General features: G+C 42.4%; 1 protein-coding gene across 4 annotated transcripts in view; it reads left to right on the forward strand.

Moving 5' to 3' along the window:
* Window positions 1–13,984, forward strand: part of LOC117529764 (probable global transcription activator SNF2L2) — a 33,232-nt gene extending 19,248 nt beyond the window's left edge. For 2 of the 4 annotated variants that reach the window (XM_034192618.1, XM_034192620.1), the window contains 5 exons: window positions 5,196–5,425; window positions 8,237–8,342; window positions 11,390–11,491; window positions 13,445–13,589; window positions 13,767–13,984. In XM_034192618.1, the coding sequence (XP_034048509.1) occupies window positions 5,196–5,425; window positions 8,237–8,342; window positions 11,390–11,491; window positions 13,445–13,589; window positions 13,767–13,891 (708 nt within the window). In that variant the 3' untranslated portion in view covers window positions 13,892–13,984. Of the gene's footprint in view, window positions 1–5,193; window positions 5,426–8,236; window positions 8,343–11,389; window positions 11,492–13,444; window positions 13,590–13,766 lie in introns of all 4 variants that reach the window. The other 2 variants (XM_034192619.1, XM_034192621.1) reach the window with 1 other exon arrangement.
* The last annotated feature ends 6,460 nt before the right edge of the window (window positions 13,985–20,444 follow it).

Genomic DNA, 20,444 nt, shown 5'->3' on the forward strand with positions numbered 1-20,444 from the left:
CCAGTCAGCCTGCTTTCCCGGCTGCTCGGGATCTGCTGGAAGGGAACTAACGGCGGCTAAGCTACCTTGGTCCGCACCGACTACAGGGGCCTGGCTAGCTGTAGAATTTTCCACGGTGCGGAGCCGAGTCTCCAATTCGCCCAGCCTGGCCTCCAAAGCTACGAATAAGCTACACTTTTTACAAGTACCATTACTGCTAAAGGAGGCTGAGGAATAACTAAACATTTCACACCCAGAGCAGAAAAGTACAGGAGAGATGCTAAATCGGCTAAGAGCTAGTAGCTGCGCTAAGCTAGCGGATTCCTAAAACACACAAACTGAATAATGTGTAAATAATTTAGAGGTGATTCAGCAGAGGGAGTGCTTTAGTTAAGGCACGTGAAGATTACACTGTGAAACAAATCGTTATCTAGGTAACTAGATCAATCTAACTGCGCAGATTAAACAGCTAACAGATACAGCAAAACACCGCTGTGCTCCGGAACAGGAAGTGATACAATACCGCAGTGAGAGCCAACCACCAGTAGAGGCAAGCAAGAGGCAGTAAACACAGATTCACCAGACCAGAGAATTTTGTTTCTCATAGTCTGAGAGTCCTTCAGGTGCTTTCTGTCAAACTCCAGACAGGCTGCCATGTGCCTTTTTCTAAGGAATGGCTTCTAGCTGGCCACTCTACAACAGGCCTGATTGGTGGATTGCTGCAGAGATGGTTGTCCTGGAAGGTTGTTCTCTCACCACAGAGGAATGCTGGAGCTCTGACAGAGGAACCAACAGGTTCTTGGTCACCTCCCTGACTAAGGTCCTTCTCCCCCGATCACTCAGTTTAGACGGGCGGCCATCTCTAGGAAGAGTCCTGGATCCGAACGTCTTCCATTTACAGATGACTGAGGCCAATGTGCTCATTGGGCCCTTCAAAGCAGCAAAAATGTTTCTGTTCTCTTCCCCAGATTTGTGTCTGGAGACAATTCTGTCTCTGAGGTCTACAGACAATTCCTTTGACTTCATGCTTGGTTTGTGCTCTGACTGTCAACTGTGGGACCTGTTGTATGTGGACAGGTGTGTGTCTTTCCAAATCATTTCCAGTCAACTGAATTTACCCCAGGTGGACTCCAGTTAAGCTGTAGAAAGAAAGATCTCAAGGATGATCAGTAGAAACAGGATGCACCTGAGCTCAATTTTGATCTTTATTGCAAAGACTGTGTGAATACTTATGTACTAGTGATTTCTTAGTTTTTTTTTATTTATTTTTATTATTATTAATATTAGCAGTCAGTCTGCTCTGTGTCAGCCCGATCCCATCAGATCTCAGAAGGTAAGCATTGCAGGATCTGGTTAGTACTTGGATGGGAGACCTCTTCGGAAGACCAGCGGCTGTGTGTGTTTCTCCAGGTAAAACTGGAGTTGCGTCAGGAAGGGCATCCGTCATAAAACCTGTGCCAACTACCAATGTGGATCAGGCTGTATCCGCTGTGGCGACCCTGAACACTATTGGAGCAGCCGAAGGGACAACAATAAATTAGCAAAAATCTAAAACAGTCAGCATTTTCATTCTTTTCTGTTATTTCATTGTGGGATGGTGTGTGAACTGTTCATTCAGCCTGAATTCTGTTTTGTGTTTTGTCTGAGGTCATATTGCTTTTTTGTGATGTGGTTGTTTGTTTTTATTTTACTTTTTCTAACCCTCTCTCTTCCCACAATCATAACGCCCCCACATCACCCTACATTTCCTGCTAACCCATCACGAAATAATTTTGTGCTCCCATTCCGAAAAGCACTGCATTTTCGGGATAGGAGCACGAACCATAGATTAATTTGCTTTTTGTGATGTCATCACGAAATGCCTTGGGATTGTGGAAATCCAGACTGTGGGAAGGACATATGGAAGACTCCAGATGGTTGAGTTTTGGGGGTATTCCTGCTTGAACACCAGGTGTATTCCATTCAGTGAGAAGAGATAGGAATGGGGATGTTTTTAGAGCCATTGATTGTTACATTCACTTGACTCTATACATGAATATGCTTGCTTAGTTGCAATATTTCTGCCTTTGCATGTTTGCCCTTTTTTTTGTGCTTTGCTTATATATTCATTGTGACAGGTAGTTTGGCCGAAGGAGATGGTCACCCCACTGACTCTGGACTACTTGAGGTTTCTTCCTGTATTCAGAAATACCTGGGGCAGTTTTCCTTACCACTGTTGCCAGTGTGCTTCTTCACGAGGTGGATAAGGTTACTCGGTACTCTAATAAAGCACCTTGGGGCGACGTTTTTGTGAGCCTACCATATGTCTTGGGGGAGGTGATGGTCTAGTGGTTAAGGTGTTGGGCTTGAGTCCAGAAGATCATGGGTTCAAATCCCCGCCTGACTGGAAAATCACTAAGGGCCCTTGGGCAAGGCCTTTAATCCCTTATTGCTCCCGGTGTGTAGTGAGCACCTTGTATGGCAGCACCCTGACACCGGGGTGAATGTGAGGCATAATTGTAAAGCGCTTTGAGTGTCTGATGCAAATGGAAAAGCGCTATATTATTGCAGTCCATTTACCATTTATACGAGGTCTGTCCATAAAGTATCGTATCTTTTTTATTTTTATTTTTTTTTACTATATGGATTTGATTCATATGTTTTCACGTCAGACATGCTTGAACCCTTGTGCGCATGCGTGAGTTTTTCCACGCCTGTCGGTGACGACGTCATTCGCCTGTGAGCATGCCTTGTGGAAGGAGTGGTCCCGCCCCGTCGTCGGATTTTCATTGTCTGGAAATGGCGGAATGATTTGGGGGTTTTTTCCATCAGAATTTTTTCAGAAGCTGTTAGAGCCTGGCACCTGGAAATTATTCGATAAATGTATCTGGCTTTCGGTGAAAATTTTACGGGCTTCACAGAGAATAAGGTCTGTTAGTACAGCTTTATGGACATGTCAGTTGGACAGTTTGGACATGTCCAGCTCTCCACAATTTCACTGATACTTACTGGACTGGTAAGCATTGAAAGCCGAGATAGACATGTCCAAACTTGTCCTCTGACACGCGGAAATGGAGGTGTTCCTTTGTCTCACTTCCAAAGCGAATTGGTCGTGACGCGCGAAGCCTCAGCGCGGCTTTCCATGACAAAATCTCTAGTTAAAAGTGAAATCTGCCGGAAAATGGCTGATGTCCAGCTCTTGTGATAACCAGAGAAAGCGCACACGATGGTCTCGTATCCACAGAGCCATCAGCTCAGAAATGGTCCGGTGGCTTGTGTCGTCGCAGCGCGGCGCGCTGAGCGTCTTTTAAAGGGGTCCATAAAGCTGTACTACCAGACCTTATTCTCTGTGAAGCCCATAAAATTTTCACCGAAAGCCAGATACATTTTTCGAATAGTTTCCAGGTGCCAACAGCTTCTGAAAAAATTCTGATGGAAAAAACCCCCAAATCATTCCGCCATTTCCAGACAATGAAAATCCGACGATGGGGCAGGACCAGTCCTTCCACAAGGCGTGCTCACAGGCGAATGACGTCACCGACAGGCGTGGAAAAACTCACGCATGCGCACAAGGGTTCAAGCTTGTCTGACGTGAAAACATATGAATCAAATCCATATAGTTTAAAAAAAATAAAAAGGTACGATACTTTATGGACAGACCTCGTATGTCACGGCATGTCGTGATTCAGCATCACAAAATATACATTAATCTATTGGTTTGTGATCTTGTCATGAAAAATGCCAAATTTTCATAACGGGACAATGAATTTATTCGGTGCACAAAATGAAAAGTGATGCGGGGGGGTCTGGTTACGGGTAAGGTTAGTAATAAGATTAAAAAAAAGTCACGAAAATGTGACTCATTTCATGATGGGAGCATGAAAAAAAACTTGAGACTGGGTTGGATTTAGCTGTGTGTGTGTGTGTGTGTGTGTGTGTGTGTGTGTGTGTGTGTGTGTGTGTGTGTGTGTGTGTGTGTGTGTGTGTGTGTGTGTGTGTGTGTGTGGCTTATTCCAATTAAAATTAAAAGTCACAAGGGAGTTGGAGCCTATCCAAGCAGTCATATGGTGTGAGGTGATGTAAACCATGGACAGGATGACAGTCTATCGTAGGGCCACATATAGACAGACAAACACTATCACACACCTACAGACAGTTTAAAGTTTCCAGTCCACGTAATCTGCATGTCTTTGGATGTGGGAGGAAGCTGGAGCACACGAAGGAAACTCGCGCAAACATGGGGAGAACATGCAAATTCCACACAGAAAGGTCCCAGGTGGGAAGTGATCCCATGACCTTCTTGCTGTGAGGTAACAGAGCTAACCACTAATGCACTGTATAAATAAATTTAAAATGAACAAATATGGGAAATACAAGTGAACCCCATGAACTCACGTGAGTTGGGGTCCACAAAATCGGACTGTGAGTTAATGAAGTTAAGCAAAAAAATATACACTAGTCTAACTTTTCATGGTCAACAAATGTACTGAGTAAAGCCGAATCGCGAGTTAACAGGGTTCACCTGCATATTGGAATATTTGTCATTTCAGACAAAGATACCGAGCCCTGCTAGCACACGATGTCAACAGCGGCTGCTAGCTGTTGTGGACTAACAGTGTCTCTACTTTCTGAGCATATTTCTGTACATATCTGAGCTAAACTGGTTTGCTGTACAGTTTAATGTTCTAACAGACCATGTAAGGAGTCTGGACTTCAGTATTTCCTTCAGTGAAATGTTTGTCATTTTAATTTGTATGCTAGCCTTGTTGTTACTGTTAGCAGGTATCAGGACCTTGACGACATTAGTTCCACTGTTCCTCCACAGTTACGGAGGCAATAAACCATCCATAATTTTTAATACCCAAACCTAATCCTACCATGTTGAAAACCATCACCCAGTCCAGAAAAATATCTATTAATAAAACACCTGAACCAAGGTTAGCCTGTTAGCTTTAGCTTGTTCTGTAACTTTGAGATGGTGCTGTGCTCAGCCTTAATTTTCCACACACAGTCTTGTTCACACTCGACCTCTTTACCCATTCATGGGAGGCTGGGACTTAGTTGGAGCACTATTTGAGCTTCAAAACTGCCCTTCAGAAAACCTATGGAGGAGGGTTTTTCCAGCATATATGCATATACAGTCTATGGTTTTTAACCTGTAAGTCCAAGTCTCTTTTGGAGGTGTCAGACTCCCCCCATACCTCCCGTAATTCGAACCATGTTTCCTCTTGTTTCAGCCTGAGGCAGAAGAGAACGGTTCCTTGGAGGAAATGGAAGAGGACATTAGTCTGAAGAAGCGTAAAGGTGATCATCCCGGAGAGAAGCAGCTCCAGATGGGGCAAGAAGCCGGGGAGAAGGTGAAAAGAAAGCGAGGGCGCCCCCCAGCAGAGAAACTGCCTCCAAACCCTCCAGAACTGACCAGAACATTAAACACACTGGTGGATATGGTTATAAACTACAAGGACGGGTGAGACCACTTTTTGTGGAGGCTGTTTAGATTCCTACTGTGTGTCCTAACTGAAGACCAAAGTTATTTTAGTTTTCATGAAACTTGAAGGTACTTCATGAGCGTTTAAACAGCACCTCCAAAGATTAATTTTATTCCCTGTGTCACTGGCTTGAACATGTCAGACACAGAGAAGGATCTTTGTGCAAGAAAACGTATCAAATCTATGTTCCGGTCTCCTGTTGGTCTTCTAATAAACTGTAGTTACAATTTCACATCTTTTTAAGAAAATCCTTCTGGTCCTGCAGTTTTAGCTTTGAACATTTCAGTCTCCTAAATGAACTGCCTGTAACATTTAAATTTGAAATGATTAAAAAAAAAAAAAAAAAACCCTCTTAGCTTTGGTCCCTTTTTTTTTTTTTTCTTGTGGCAGTCTAAACTAAAGTTGAATTGTTGGTTGGAACTTTTGAAAACCTGGTCATTTTCTTTCGTTGCATGGACTGTAAAAACTAATCTGGGGTAATTTTGGTGTGCTGAAGCCAAGTCTGAGCTCAGATTTCCTTGAGCACGTCACGTTTTTTGCAGTCTGCATGTTCCATTTTGATGGATTACGCAAAAGTTGCTCATTTATTGACGAGTTTGATGCCACTAATCATGCACCAAAGTAGCTTAGCTTCAAAAGCATAATTTTAAACCAGGTCTGCAAAAAATGTAAATGAGCCGTAATATTGTTTATGGTGCTGAAGAGGTGTGCAAGACTGCAGCTTTTGGTTCAATGCTTGACACGAGAAATGTGTTTTCATATTTCAAAAACATGATGTATTTGACAAAAAGTAACACCAGATTCTGATTCAGCAGCCCAGAATTACCCAAAATCCATTGAAAAACTTCATGCAAGAAAAATTGTGTTGACCAGGATAAGGAACCCCTATTTTGAACCTTGTCACACTTCAGACAAGAAGATAAACTGTATAAAGTGGAAATGCAGCTAAAATATACTTGATAACTGGAGACAGTGTAATTTAATCATTATTTTTGGAAAGATCTGAAGCATTTATACCACATATATATATATACTCAACAAAAATATAAACGCAACACTTTTGGTTTTGCTCCCACTTTGTATGAGATGAACTCAAAGATCTAAAACTTTTTCCACATACACAATATCACCATTTCCCTCAAATATTGTTCACAAACAGTCTAAATCTGTGATAGTGAGCACTTCTCCTTTGCTGAGATAATCCATCCCACCTCACAGGTGTGCCATATCAAGATGCTGATTAGACACCATGATTAGTGCACAGGTGTGCCTTAGACTGCCCACAATAAAAGGCCACTCTGAAAGGTGCAGTTTTGTCACACAGCACAATGCCACAGATGTCGCAAGATTTGAGGGAGCGTGCAATTGGCATGCTGACAGCAGGAATATCAACCAGAGCTGTTGCTCATGTATTGCGTTTCAGAGAAATTGGCAGTACATCCAACCAGCCTCACAACTGCAGACCACGTGTAACCACACCAGCCCAGGACCTCCACATCCAGCATGTTCACCTCCAAGATCGTCTGAGACCAGCCACTCGGACAGCTGCTGAAACAATCGGTTTGCAAAACCAAAGAATTTCTGCACAAACTGTCAGAAACCATCTCAGGGAAGCTCATCTGCATGCTCGTTGTCCTCATCGGGGTCTTGACCTGACTCCAGTTCGTTGTCGTAACCGACTTGAGTGGGCAAATGCTCACATTCGCTGGCGTTTGGCATGTTGGAGAGGTGTTCTGTTCACGGATGAATCCCGGTTCACACTGTCCAGGGCAGATGGCAGACAGCGTGTGTGGCGTCATGTGGGTGAGCGGTTTTCTGATGTCAATGTTGTGCATCGAGTGGCCCATGGTGGCGGTGGGGTTATGGTATGGGCAGGCATCTGTTATGGACGAAGAACACAGGTGCATTTTATTGATGGCATTTTGAATGCACAGAGATACCGTGACGAGATCCTGAGGCCCATTGTTGTGCCATACATCCAAGAACATCACCTCATGTTGCAGCAGGATAATGCATGGCCCCATGTTGCAAGGATCTGTACACAATTCTTGGAAGCTGAAAATGTCCCAGTTCTTGCATGGCCGGCATACTCACCGGACATGTCACCCATTGAGCATGTTTGGGATGCCCTGGACCGGCGTATACGACAGCGTGTACCAGTTCCTGCCAATATCCAGCAACTTCGCACAGCCATTGAAGAGGAGTGGACCAACATTCCACAGGCCACAATTGACAGCTTGATCAACTCTATGCGAAGGAGATGTGTTGCACTGCATGAGGCAAATGGTGGTCACACCAGATACTGACTGGTATCCCCCCCCAATAAAACAAAACTGCACCTTTCAGAGTGGCCTTTTATTGTAGGCAGTCTAAGGCACACCTGTGCACTAATCATGGTGTCTAATCAGCATCTTGATATGGCACACCTGTGAGGTGGGATGGATTATCTCAGCAAAGAAGAAGTGCTCACTATCACAGATGTAGACTGGTTTGTGAACAATATTTGAGGGAAATGGTGATATTGTGTATGTGGAAAAAGTTTTAGATCTTTGAGTTCATCTCATACAAAATGGGAGCAAAACCAAAAGCTTTGCGTTTATATTTTTGTTGAGTGTGTGTGTGTGTGTGTGTGTGTGTGTGTGTGTGTGTGTGTGTGTGTGTGTATGTATATATATATATATATATATATATATATATATATATATATATATAAGCAAAGTAAAAGACATTCATCGCTTTCTTGGCAAAATGAGGTAACATGATTGCAATTTTTTTATTATTATTTTCAGGTTGGGGCGACAGATCAGTAAAGGTTTTGTGCAGCTTCCATCTAGGAAGGAGGTACCTGAGTATTATGAGCTGATCCGGAAGCCTGTGGACTTCAGACGGATCAGGGTATGTGCCGTTAAACACAACTCCCGTAAAGCTGTTACCATCTCTGCACTATGAAAAACAAATGTCAGATTTTATTCCTTAAATCAAAAAGAAACATTGCCACTGTCTGTTGTGAATATCATCTAAAACACGAAATAAGTCCTATGTAGGCCCTAAGACCCACTGGTGCCATTACTTAGTTGCGGATACATTAGTATGAAGCAGATGAGGATCTGCGACTCCCCCTTGGTGTGATGCCAGTCCATCACAAGTTACTGTCCTTCCCCAGTCAAAGCTGGTACACTTTTACAGCTGGGTGGAGAGTCGTAATAGCAGTTATAATAATGACTAATAATTATCAATGGTTTAAGTGGGATTTGACAGATGCAGGAACCTTAAAATCCAGTGCAGCGTGAGAAAATCACTCACCTCAAAATTAGTATTGTAAATAACTGTGAACACTTTGTTTTTGGTCCATTGGTATTATGACAGCATTGCTTCTAAACATTACAACATAGAACACAACCTTTGTTTTCATTGTGTGACCCACGTTTTCATCTATCACATATCCACTACTAAGGCGGCTATGTGCCTCTCTGCACCCCACATGTGCCACGTAGCAGCCTCTAGTGAGCCACAACCGACTGCTCATTAGAGCCTCGAATGGCGAACGAACATGCACGTTTGGTCCTACCCTCCACCCCTCCCACACGTTTCCTCATAGAGCAGGAAAGAGAGGAAAACGTGTCCAGATGAAACAGTCTTCTGTGATTCCAGAAGCGATTAGAGGTGTTTTCAGCATCCAAGGTTTGGCAGAAAATTTTTATAATCTGCTGCAAAATAATTTTATATACAGCGTCCGGAGCACAGAGCAGGTGGAATTGGGCAGCCGCTACAAAAATAGCCTCTCAGGTCCTACGTAGCTGCTAGGCACTGGGATAATGGGCTTTTAGCAGACTCGTAAGCACCATGCACATGCCTCTAAAATCCTTGTAGTAACTTGTACACAAACTGCCCCACACTGTTGTTGCAAAATTTTGAACATCTTGAAATTGGCACCATGCTCGGAGATGAGCTGCGTTAGCCGAAGATAGTGCCTCTAAGTGCCACCATTCTCCCACGATAGTTGAATAAACTCTCTTGTAGCAAAAAAAAAAAAAAACCCACATGCTGCGTGGCTCATTGCTCATCCTTAATTATTTGGTGGGACCAGGGCTTTAATTTCACAAGGTCCAGAGCGACCGGTTATCTGCCCTGGTGGCTGCCATCTAGGATCCAAGGTGGTGATATTGTGTAGTGGAAGTGGCGACGTGTGGCACTAGCACCTGCTCCCAGACCTGACCCTGTGCTAAAGACCAAAATTATTTCAGAATGTTCATGTTTTCATAAGGGTTGATTAGCTCACACATAATCAGCCATCAGTGAGTATAAATATCCAGCAAAGAGAAGGGTCTCATCTGTGCTGATTGTATACTCAACAAAAATATAAACGCAACACTTTTGGTTTTGCTCCATTTTGTATGAGATGAACTCAAAGATCTAAAACTTTTTCCACATACACACTATCACCATTTCCCTCAAATATTGTTCACAAACCAGTCTAAATCTGTGATAGTGAGCACTTCTCCTTTGCTGAGATAATCCATCCCACCTCACAGGTGTGCCATATCAAGATGCTGATTAGACACCATGATTAGTGCACAGGTGTGCCTTAGACTGCCCACAATAAAAGGCCACTCTGAAAGGTGCAGTTTTATCACACAGCACAATGCCACAGATGTCGCAAGATTTGAGGGAGCGTGGAATTGGCATGCTGACAGCAGGAATATCAACCAGAGCTGTTGCTCATGTATTGCGTTTCAGAGAATTTGGCAGTACATCCAACCAGCCTCACAACCGCAGACCACGTGTAACCACACCAGCCCAGGACCTCCACATCCAGCATGTTCACCTCCAAGATCGTCTGAGACCAGCCACTCGGACAGCTGCTGAAACAATTGGTTTGCATGAGTGGGCAAATGGTCACACATTCGCTGGTGTTTGGCACGTTGGAGAGGTGTTCTCTTCACAGATGAATCCTGGTTCACACTGTCCAGGGCAGATGGCAGACAGCGTGTGTGGCGTCGTGTGGGTGAGTGGTTTTCTGATGTCAATGTTGTGGATCGAGTGGCTCATGGTGGCGGTGGGGTTATGGTATGGGCAGGCGTCTGTTATGGACGAAGAACACAGGTGCATTTTATTGATGGCATTTTGAATGCACAGAGATACCGTGACAAGATCCTGAGGCCCATTGTTGTGCCATACATCCAAGAACATCACCTCATGTTGCAGCAGGATAATGCACGGCCCCATGTTGCAAGGATCTGTACACAATTCTTGGAAGCTGAAAATGTCCCAGTTCTTGCATGGCCGGCATACTCACCAGACATGTCACCCATTGAGCATGTCTGGGATGCTCTGGACTGGTGTATACGACAGCGTGTACCAGTTCCTGCCAACATCCAGCAACTTCGCACAGCCATTGAAGAGGAGTGGACCAACATTCCACAGGCCACAATTGACAACCTGATCAACTCTATGCGAAGGAGATGTGTTGCACTGCATGAGGCAAATGGTGGTCACACCAGATACTGACTGGTATCCCCCCCAATAAAACAAAACTGCACCTTTCAGAGTGGCCTTTTATTGTGGGCAGTCTAAGGCACACATGTGCACTAATCATGGTGTCTAATCAGCATCTTGGTATGGCACACCTGTGAGGTGGGATGGATTATCTCAGCAAAGAAGTGCTCACTATCACAGATTTAGACTGGTTTGTGAACAATATTTGAGGGAAATGGTGATATTGTGTATGTGGAAAAAGTTTTAGATCTTTGAGTTCATCTCATACAAAATGGGAGCAAAACCAAAAGTGTTGCGTTTATATTTTTGTTGAGTGTATGTTTTGGTTTTTCTCTCACATGAAGACAATCTCTTGAGTTGCTTTTGCAGATGGTGTGCTAATAGTTGGATGTTGAATAATAATGATGATGATGATTCAATAAAGATACTGACCATGTGCTTCACAGGAACGCGTTCGCAATCACAAGTATAGAAGTGTTGGCGACTTGGAAAAGGATATTTTCCTCCTGTGTCACAATGCTCAGACTTATAATTTGGAAGGATCTCAGGTAAGAACCAAGGTCATTTGCTAAGTTAGAGTTCAGTCATAGAGACTTGACCCACCACTAATTGCAGCAAAGAAAATAAATAAATAAATACAAATTTTTTTATGTGGGATTCTCCTCTGACATACCCCAGGAATAACATTAAAATAGAGAATAGAAGGAGGGGAAGAACCCAAAATATGTTAATTTATGTTAATTAGATATGAACATCAATGGAGTGCCCAAGTGAATTTGGATACTATTTCAGTCCTCCTTTTGATAACAGATACAAGATGTCCAGTGGTTTGACTGATTTCCATTGCTGTTCATACCTAATTAACATAAATGAGCATATTGTGGGTCCTTCCACCCCCTCTACTGTTCTCTATTTTTAAATATTATTCCTGGGGTAGATCAGAGAAGAATCCCATATTCATTTATTTATTGCAATTAGTGGTGGGTTGAAGCCTTAAATTGAATAACTTGACTGGACTATTAGAAGAAAACAGAATTTTTAATTTTCCCTTGGGGCAAACTGGGACCAACTGGTTCCTATGTACCGTACAGCAACTTTTGTCCATGGGGGGATCTTTTAAAAATAGCCAAATCAATCCACGCTTATTCATGTGTTTTTTGTTTTTTTGTGGGACAGAGCTGTATCCATCATAGATCAAAGGGAACAGTGTAACTTCCTGAAATCAAACAAATGACCTTTTTCAATTTGTGATTGTTGTTACATGTTATGGTGTTCTTGATGTGCATGAGAATACTTATGTTTTTGGGTCTACGTTTCTTGGCAAAAGTTGGAGAAACTAATATGATTGATGCACTGCTGTATATAAAAAAATCTATGCTAAACCTTTAAAATCACATGTGCTGAAGTATATTTGCATAAATTTCAATATTTAAAATGAAAGTCTATGCGAAAACTACTTAAAATCCCTTGTTTGAGTATATATGCACAAATTTAAATGCTCAAGATTTATAATTCTGTTTGATTTAGTTTTCTTGATCACAGATCTCAAACAGTATAGTAAATACATTGTATTCAAACACTCAAACTCAAAATACCGCTTTCAAATGGTTCACGTTTATGCATCTTTGGATAAGTTAGGATGCATCTGAAGTGCAAGATTATTCTCCTAGTTTTGGATCTGTTCTTTTCTAGTTCATAGTTTGCATAGATATGACTGCAGTATCTTTCAAAAAATGTATCTGTTGATAAAGCCACTCATGTTGAAGAGTACAATATATGGATGTCACTGACTGTTGAAGCTCAATGTCATACTGCTGTTAGCGATGTATGTTTTTGAGGTAGCACTTCATCAAGAACCATCATTCATCAATAGCTGATATAAGCACATTGGCAAGGGATTATTTTGGGAAACCTTTGTCAACCACTACAATATGGAGTTACAGTCACAAATGCCGCTTAAAACTTTACTGTGTTTTAAAAAGAAGCCTCCTGTTGACTTTGTCCAGAAGTGACATTGATGTCTCCAGGCTTGGAGGCACGTGGGTTGGACCATCGCACAGTGGAAACATGTACTGTGGTCAGACAAATCAGTATTCCAGATCTTTTTTAGAAGAAAGGGAGCCATGTGCTCTGGACCAAAGACAAAAAGGACCATTCAGACTGTTATCCGCAATAAGTTCAAAAGCCAGGATCTATCATGGGATGTGGTTGCGTCAGTATCTTTAGCAAAAATAAGTCACGTCTGCTGTGATGGCAGCGTTAATGCAGAAAAACACACTGAGGTACTATTGCAAAGTTTGTCAAATTAGTTCCTGCGGTCTACAGTACAAACTTGTTTCACATCCAGAAATTCAACAATGCATTCATGTATTACTCTCCCCGACTCCAAGAGTTGATAGCATTTTAACATCTCCTGTATTTATTCATTTATTTTAGCCGTGAAGGATATTGATCCGGTAAAGAACAAACCATGCTGTAATTGTTTGTGTTTTATCCCGCAGATCTACGAGGATTCAATCGTCATTAAGTCTGTTTTCGAGAGCGCGAGACAGAGAATCGTCACAGACGAGGAACAGAAAGAGACGGTTAGCGCCAGTCACGGCAACAGCGGCGGCAGAGCTGAAGACTATTTAGTTCCATCGGCAGGTGGGTTTCACACAAGCATCAGGGAAGCTGTGAGTGACTTTTTTTTTGTTTTTTTTTAAAGAGACCACGTAGCATCTCAAAGAATTCAAATGTTACTTTGATGAAAATGTCTATTCATGCCTGCCCTTGAATATAATGGCAGCTTGTTTTTTTTAATCTCGTCTTTTTTGTTACCAGTGACAATCGGGCTGAAGCAGGGGAATAAGGAGGAGAGAAGCAGAAATATGCTGACCAAACGCCTCCACAGTGATTTAGACACCGATAAGGATGTAGAGGATAAAACAACAAAAGATGAAGGCTGAACTGAGAGGGTCATTCCCCCCCCCCCTTTTTTTGTATTATTGTTCACATATGTCACATCTCTAGTCATCGGTTTCACCGTTTTCTAAGCAAAAGAGAGAAAAGCAGAAAAGAAGCACTGCAAAAAAGAGGTCTTTATGAAGTAATACTTTATGCTGGATGATTCATACGCTCACGTGCACTTCTTTTCATTTCTGTAGTCTCTGTGATCCTTTCTGCAGCTGTTCGTCCAAACCCGTCTCACTTCACTGTTTTAATTCATTATATTTGAACATATCAATACGTGGCATGATATCCATATATCTCCTCCAGTACAGCACTGCAGCTGCAGGGTTTAAGTGTTTGGGCCGAATGAACTGAAGTGCAAACACAACAAAAACTGTAAGGTTTTTTATTTTATTTAATCTCTGAATGGGATTTTAAAGACAACACATCTGCATCCAAATCACCAGTACCAGTACGGACGGTATGCCTTCAGTGTGTTTGAGATTGGATTGACCTCAGAAGTACTTGGGTTGGACATTTGTGTTTCTTGTGCTACTCATATGTTGTACAGTTTCTGTGAAAATGAAGTGAAATTACTTTTTTGTTTACTCTCCTGGTTGTTGAGGAGGATGGAAGACACCATTGTTAAGACAATCCCTGCTCACATGTCACTTACACACTTCCAAAAATAAATTTTACCAAACTGTCCCAATGCTTTGTTGTTTACGTATACCTTAATCAACTCAAATGCTATTGAAGCTCAACGTCATACTCTTTGGTTTTAATGTGTATCAAAGAGCAAAAGGAGCATAACTTGAAAACATCAATATATGTTTATGACACTGTTAATCTTGGATAAATTGGAATATGGTAAATTATTAATGGTCAAGGATATACTTCTCATTTTTGCAGTATTTTGTTTCATTGCTAAAATTACACATCCAAAAATGCATTGTTACAAAATGTCCCAATGCTTTGCTGGTGTTAGACACCTCAACCCTCGTGGGGTCCTTAGTTTGGGTCTCATTAACATAAGCTCACTGTCCTCAAAATCGATATTGGTAAGTGATCCAATTATGGAACACCACCTAGATATGATTTGGTTTATGTGAAACGTGGCTGAAACCTATTGCTGTCCTCCCCTTAAATGAAGTCTGTCCACCTGTGTACACATTTAGTCACGTCCATCGTGATACAAAGCAAGACAGAGGTGGTGTTTTTATTCATAAAGCTGGGTTTAGTTTACTGGCTCTTTAGGGTATAAAATATAACTTCTTTGAACATTTTTGACAATCTGCTCTGTTCAGGATGCCACATATAGTCAAGCTCAGAAGAATAAAACTCAATCATGTTACTTTGTCATTGTATATAGGCCCCCAGGCTCATACTCTGATTTCTTAGATGAATTCGGTGAGTTTATGTCCAATTTGGCAACCTGTGCAGATAACATCCTGATTGATGGTAACTTCAACATTCATGTAAACAAGCCTTCTGACCCCTCTGCAAATCATTTATGGATATAATAGACGCATTAGGATTCCAGCAATACATTCAGGGTTCAATTCTCATTAGTGGAACCAACCTGGATTTGGTCCTCACTTGTGGTATTACTGCCTCAAATATTGATATTTTGTCGCTTGCATTAGTGGTTTCAGATCACTCACTTGTCATCAACATGTCAGTTTTGCAGAAATTACATAGCGGTTTTAATTACTTTGTCCTGTCAAAGTTCCATTTTTTTTGTACTCTTATCTGGAGTAGAAAATAATCGGTATCGAGCACCCAGATGTGCAGCTGTTTAGCATTTAATGAAGAGGAATATGTCAAAAGTAAAGTAAAAGTAAGTCATCTTCTAGATGTGCAGAGATTAACAATGTTCTTAGTGAGAGATGACTGAAAAGAGGGAGCTGATGCTGTCAACAGCCCTGGGAAATAAAAGAGCATGTACGTATATCATCGTGATGAAAATCACACATAAAATGAAAGTTAATGGAACAGTGTAAGAATACAGAATACTGCTGAGGGTAGAGGCACTAATGGCCTTTGGAGGTAAGTGGACCCAGAAGGCGACTTTAATCTGTTGAGAAAACAATCCATTTCTGCTTTTCCCACATGGGAACAGCTTTAATAGATAGTTGGTGCTGTCCACATTCATCGTTGCTCTCATTAATCATCTTTAATTTCAGTTGATCACATTGTTCTCTCTCTGAAATTAATGGGAAAGTCACAAAAAACAAATCTATTGTACGAGGTCTGTCCATACCTTTTTATTTTTATTTTTTAAACTATATGGATTTGATTCATATGTTTTCATGTCAGACAAGCTTGAACCCTTGTGCGCATGCGTGAGTTTTTCCACGCCTGTCGGTGACGTCATTCGCCTGTGAGCATAACTTGTGGAAGGAGTGGTCCCGCCCCGTCGTCGGATTTTCATTGTCTGGAAATGGCGGAATGATTTGGGGTTTTTTCCATCAGAATTTTTTCAGAAGCTGTTAGAGACTGGCACCTGGAAACTATTCGAAAAATTTATCTGGCTTTCGGTGAAAATTTTATGGGCTTCACAGAGAATAAGGTCTGGTAGTACAGCTTTATGGACCCCTTTTAAGGACGCGCTCCGACGACACGGCACAAGCCACCGGACCATTTCTGAGCTGATGGCTCTGTGGATACGAGACCGTCGTGTGCTCTTTCTCTGGTTATCACAAGAGCTGGACATCAGCCATTTTCCAGCAGATTTCACTTTTAACGAGATTTTGTCATGGAAAGCCGCGCGGAGGCTTCGTGCATCACGACCGATTCGCTTTGGAAGCGAGACAAAGGAACACCTCCATTTCGGCGTGGCAGAGGACAAGTTTGGACATGTCCAGCTCTCCACAATTTCACTGATACTTACTGGAATGGTAAGCATTGAAAGCCGAGATAGACATGTCCAAACTTGTCCTCTGACATGCCAAAATGGAGGTGTTCCTTTGTCTCACTTCATCAGCGAATCGGTCGTGACGCGCGAAGCCTCCGCGCAGCTTTCCATGACAAAATCTCTTGTTAAAAGTGAAATCTGCTGGAAAATGGCTGATGTCCAGCTCTTGTGATAACCAGAGAAAGAGCACACGACGGTCTCGTATCCACAGAGCCATCAGCTCAGAAATGGTCCGGTGGCTTGTGCCGTGTCGTCGCAGCTCGGAGCGCGGTGCACTGAGCGTCCTTAAAGGGGTCCATAAAGCTGTACTAACAGACCTTATTCTCTGTGAAGCCCATAAAATTTTCACCGAAAGCCAGATACATTTATCGAATAGTTTCCAGGTGCCAGTCTCTAACAGCTTCTGAAAAAATTCTGATGGAAAAAAAAACCCCCAAATCATTCCGCCATTTCCAGACAATGAAAATCTGACGACGGGGCGGGACCACTCCTTCCACAAGGTGTGCTCACAGGCGAATGACGTCACTGACAGGCGTGAAAAAACTCACGCATGCACACAAGGGTTCAAGCTTGTCTGACGTGAAAACATATGAATCAAATCCATATAGTTTAAAAAAAATAAAAAGGTACGATACTTTATGGACAGACCTCGTATTTGTGTGCATTATTCTACACACAAGCCAAACAGTTGTTGCAGTCATGTAATTTTGTCTGTCTGCTTGCAAATAGCAGAAACTTTTCAGTGGAAATTGGAAACTTTATAACTGCCCAGAACTCCCTTGCAAAAGAGATCTTGGTCTCAATGGGACTAACCTATTTAAATAAAGGTTAAATACTCAAGGCACAGTGCATTTAATTAGAAATAATCGATTAAACAGAGTGAGCTGCACTTTGGAGCCCTTACACTACGTATTCCTTCATTCATCCTCTCAGAAGAATCACTGCAAAAACTCTTAGAAGCACAGAATATAGAACCTGACAATACTGTATTTGTTATATTTCATATAGATACAGTTTTGCACTGCTCAATCAAAAAGTCAGACAGACGTGGTAAAGAATCCTCACATATGCTGTCTGCAGTCATGTTTGACCACAACCGCTATTACAGTAGTTTGTAGAGTATTATGTAATTTTTGTCTTGAAAGTAGTTTCTAAATAAAAAATATTATTATTATTTATTATTCATTTTCTGCCACTTATCTGGGTTATGGTGGCCAAGCAGCTCATCCCACATTTTCTTATCCTCAGCCAAGTCTTTGAACACTTCCTGGGGGATCCCGAGTGCTTCCCAAGCCAGCTAAGAAATATAATCCCTACACCATGGCCTGGGTCTTTCCTGGGGCCTCCTCCCAGTTGGGCTTGCCTGGAAGACCTCCCACGGAGACGACCAGGGGGCATCCTCACTAGGTACCCAAATCACCTCAGCTGACTCCTTTCAATGCAAAGAAGTAGCGGCTCTACTCTGAGTCCCTCCGAGATAGTCAAGCTTCCCAACTAGTCCTGGAGTGAAAGGCAAGATGCCCAATGCAGAAATCTCATTTCGGCCACTTGTATCTGTGAGCTATTTGTTTTGGTCATTACCCAAAGCTCATGCCCATAGGTGAGGAAAGGAGTGTAAATCGAGAGTCTCCCTTTCTGGCTCAGCTACTTTTTCACCATGATAGTCCAGTACAGTGTCTTTAAAATGTCATATGCAGTCCTAATCCATCTATTGATCTCATGTTCCAACTTGCTCTCACTTGTGAACAAGACCCCGAGATACTTAAACTCTTCCACTTGGGGCAGTAACTCTCACTTAACCCAGAGGGGACAATCCATCCTTTTCTGACACAAGACCATGGTGTCATATTTGTAGGTGCTGATTCTCATCCCATTTGCTTTACACTTTGCCTCAAATCTGCCCAATGTGCATCAGATCTGATATAGCCAGCACAACCAAATCATCTGCAAAAAGTAGAGATGCAACTCTGAGGTCACCAAACTGGACACCCACCAGCCCCTGACTGCGCCTTGAAATTACATCCATGAACATCATGAACAGGATTGGTGACAATCCTAATTTTATTATTATTGTGACCGGGGGACCTTTGTGGCCAAGATGGCGGTGGGATTGGACCCCGGACTGCTCGAACTAAAGACCAGAGTTCTACCAGGTCAGCCAAAGGGGAATTCCCTGTTAGCCAAGCTAGCAGGAACATCTTTTCAATCCGGACTTCACTTTACTACAATTATTATTGTTGTTACACTTATTATGACTAATGGCAAATTCAACAAAAGACATGGGGGTGTCGCATACAGCAGCTTCCTTTCATTTAATGCAACAGCCATCATAACTGTTTGTTTCTGCAACACATTATTTAATATATTTTTAATTGGCTAAACGTTGCTAGCATCCCCATGCCATTTGCTTCCCAACATTTGCTAAACTTATTTTGGACTTCAAAGTATGTTTCATAAAACTGCATTTCCCCTGCAGGTTTCTTTCCTTTTTAATTGAGTCTCAATTGAAAACTAATTTTCTTTTACCCAAATCTGGAATTCATTCATTTTCTGTACTTGCTTCTTCCAGTTAAGGGTCATGGGGGAGCTGGAGCAGATCCCAACAGTCATTGGGCGAGAGGCTGGGAACACACTGGAGAGGCTGCCAGTCTATTATAGCACCAGTACATAAAGATAGATGTGAGTGAGAATATGATTGAGTTAATCTATGGTCAATTTCAAGTCGCCAGTTCACCTAACCTGCATGTCAAGGAAGTGAGAGGAAGACAGAGCACCCAGATGGAACCCACACATGCAAACTCCATACAGTAAGGACCAGCTCAGAATCTAACCTTGGTCCTTCTCTCTGTAGCGGGATGAAAGTCCCGGGTCCCAATTGAAAAGACGTTCCCGCTAGCTTAGCTAACGGGGAGTTCCCCTTTGGCTGACCTGGTAGAGGAACGGTCTTTTGGTGTGAGCCACGTGGGTTCGTCGTCCCGGCCACGAAGGTCCTGCTGCTTCAATCTGGCGTCACGAACAGGATGCGGGTCACAGAGTATGCTAACATGCACCTGTGACTTCGGGACGAAGTCAAAAATGGTGGGGAGATGTGTAGCGGGATGAAAGTCCTGGGTCCCAGTTGAAAAGACGTTCCCGCTAGCTTGGCTAACGGGGAGTTCCCCTTTGGCTGACCTGGTAGAGGAACGGTCTTTTGTGCGAGCCGCATGGGTTCGATCCCCACCGTCGTCCCGGCCACGAAGGTCCTGCTGCTTCATCTCTAACAGTAGATATAAAGTGTGACCCCTGTACAGAGAACAGATCAGATGAATATAGTCCAGAGTTTTTTTTTTTTATTATTATTTTACCAAAGCAGGATTCCATCCAGGAAAAAAATAAATAATAAGTGTCTGTGATGTGACAGGCTGTATGGTAACTATGAATCCAAACAGTTCAGGGACATGGCTGATCAGCTTTCAAGTGAGGTGACAGAGGGTTATCCAAAAACAGGCAGGGTTCAGTAATAAGAGATTATGATACTAATGAATCGCTTTAAAATGGCAGGCAAATATTGAGAAACGGGGACATTTGCAACAGTCTGTAACTGCCGAACAATACAGGAACAACCAATGTAACAATAACTAGGAACATAACTGAAGACACTCAAAACACTTAGG

This window comes from Thalassophryne amazonica, chromosome 17 (genome assembly GCF_902500255.1).
Source record: "Thalassophryne amazonica chromosome 17, fThaAma1.1, whole genome shotgun sequence".
In the NCBI taxonomy this organism is placed as follows: domain Eukaryota; kingdom Metazoa; phylum Chordata; class Actinopteri; order Batrachoidiformes; family Batrachoididae; genus Thalassophryne; species Thalassophryne amazonica.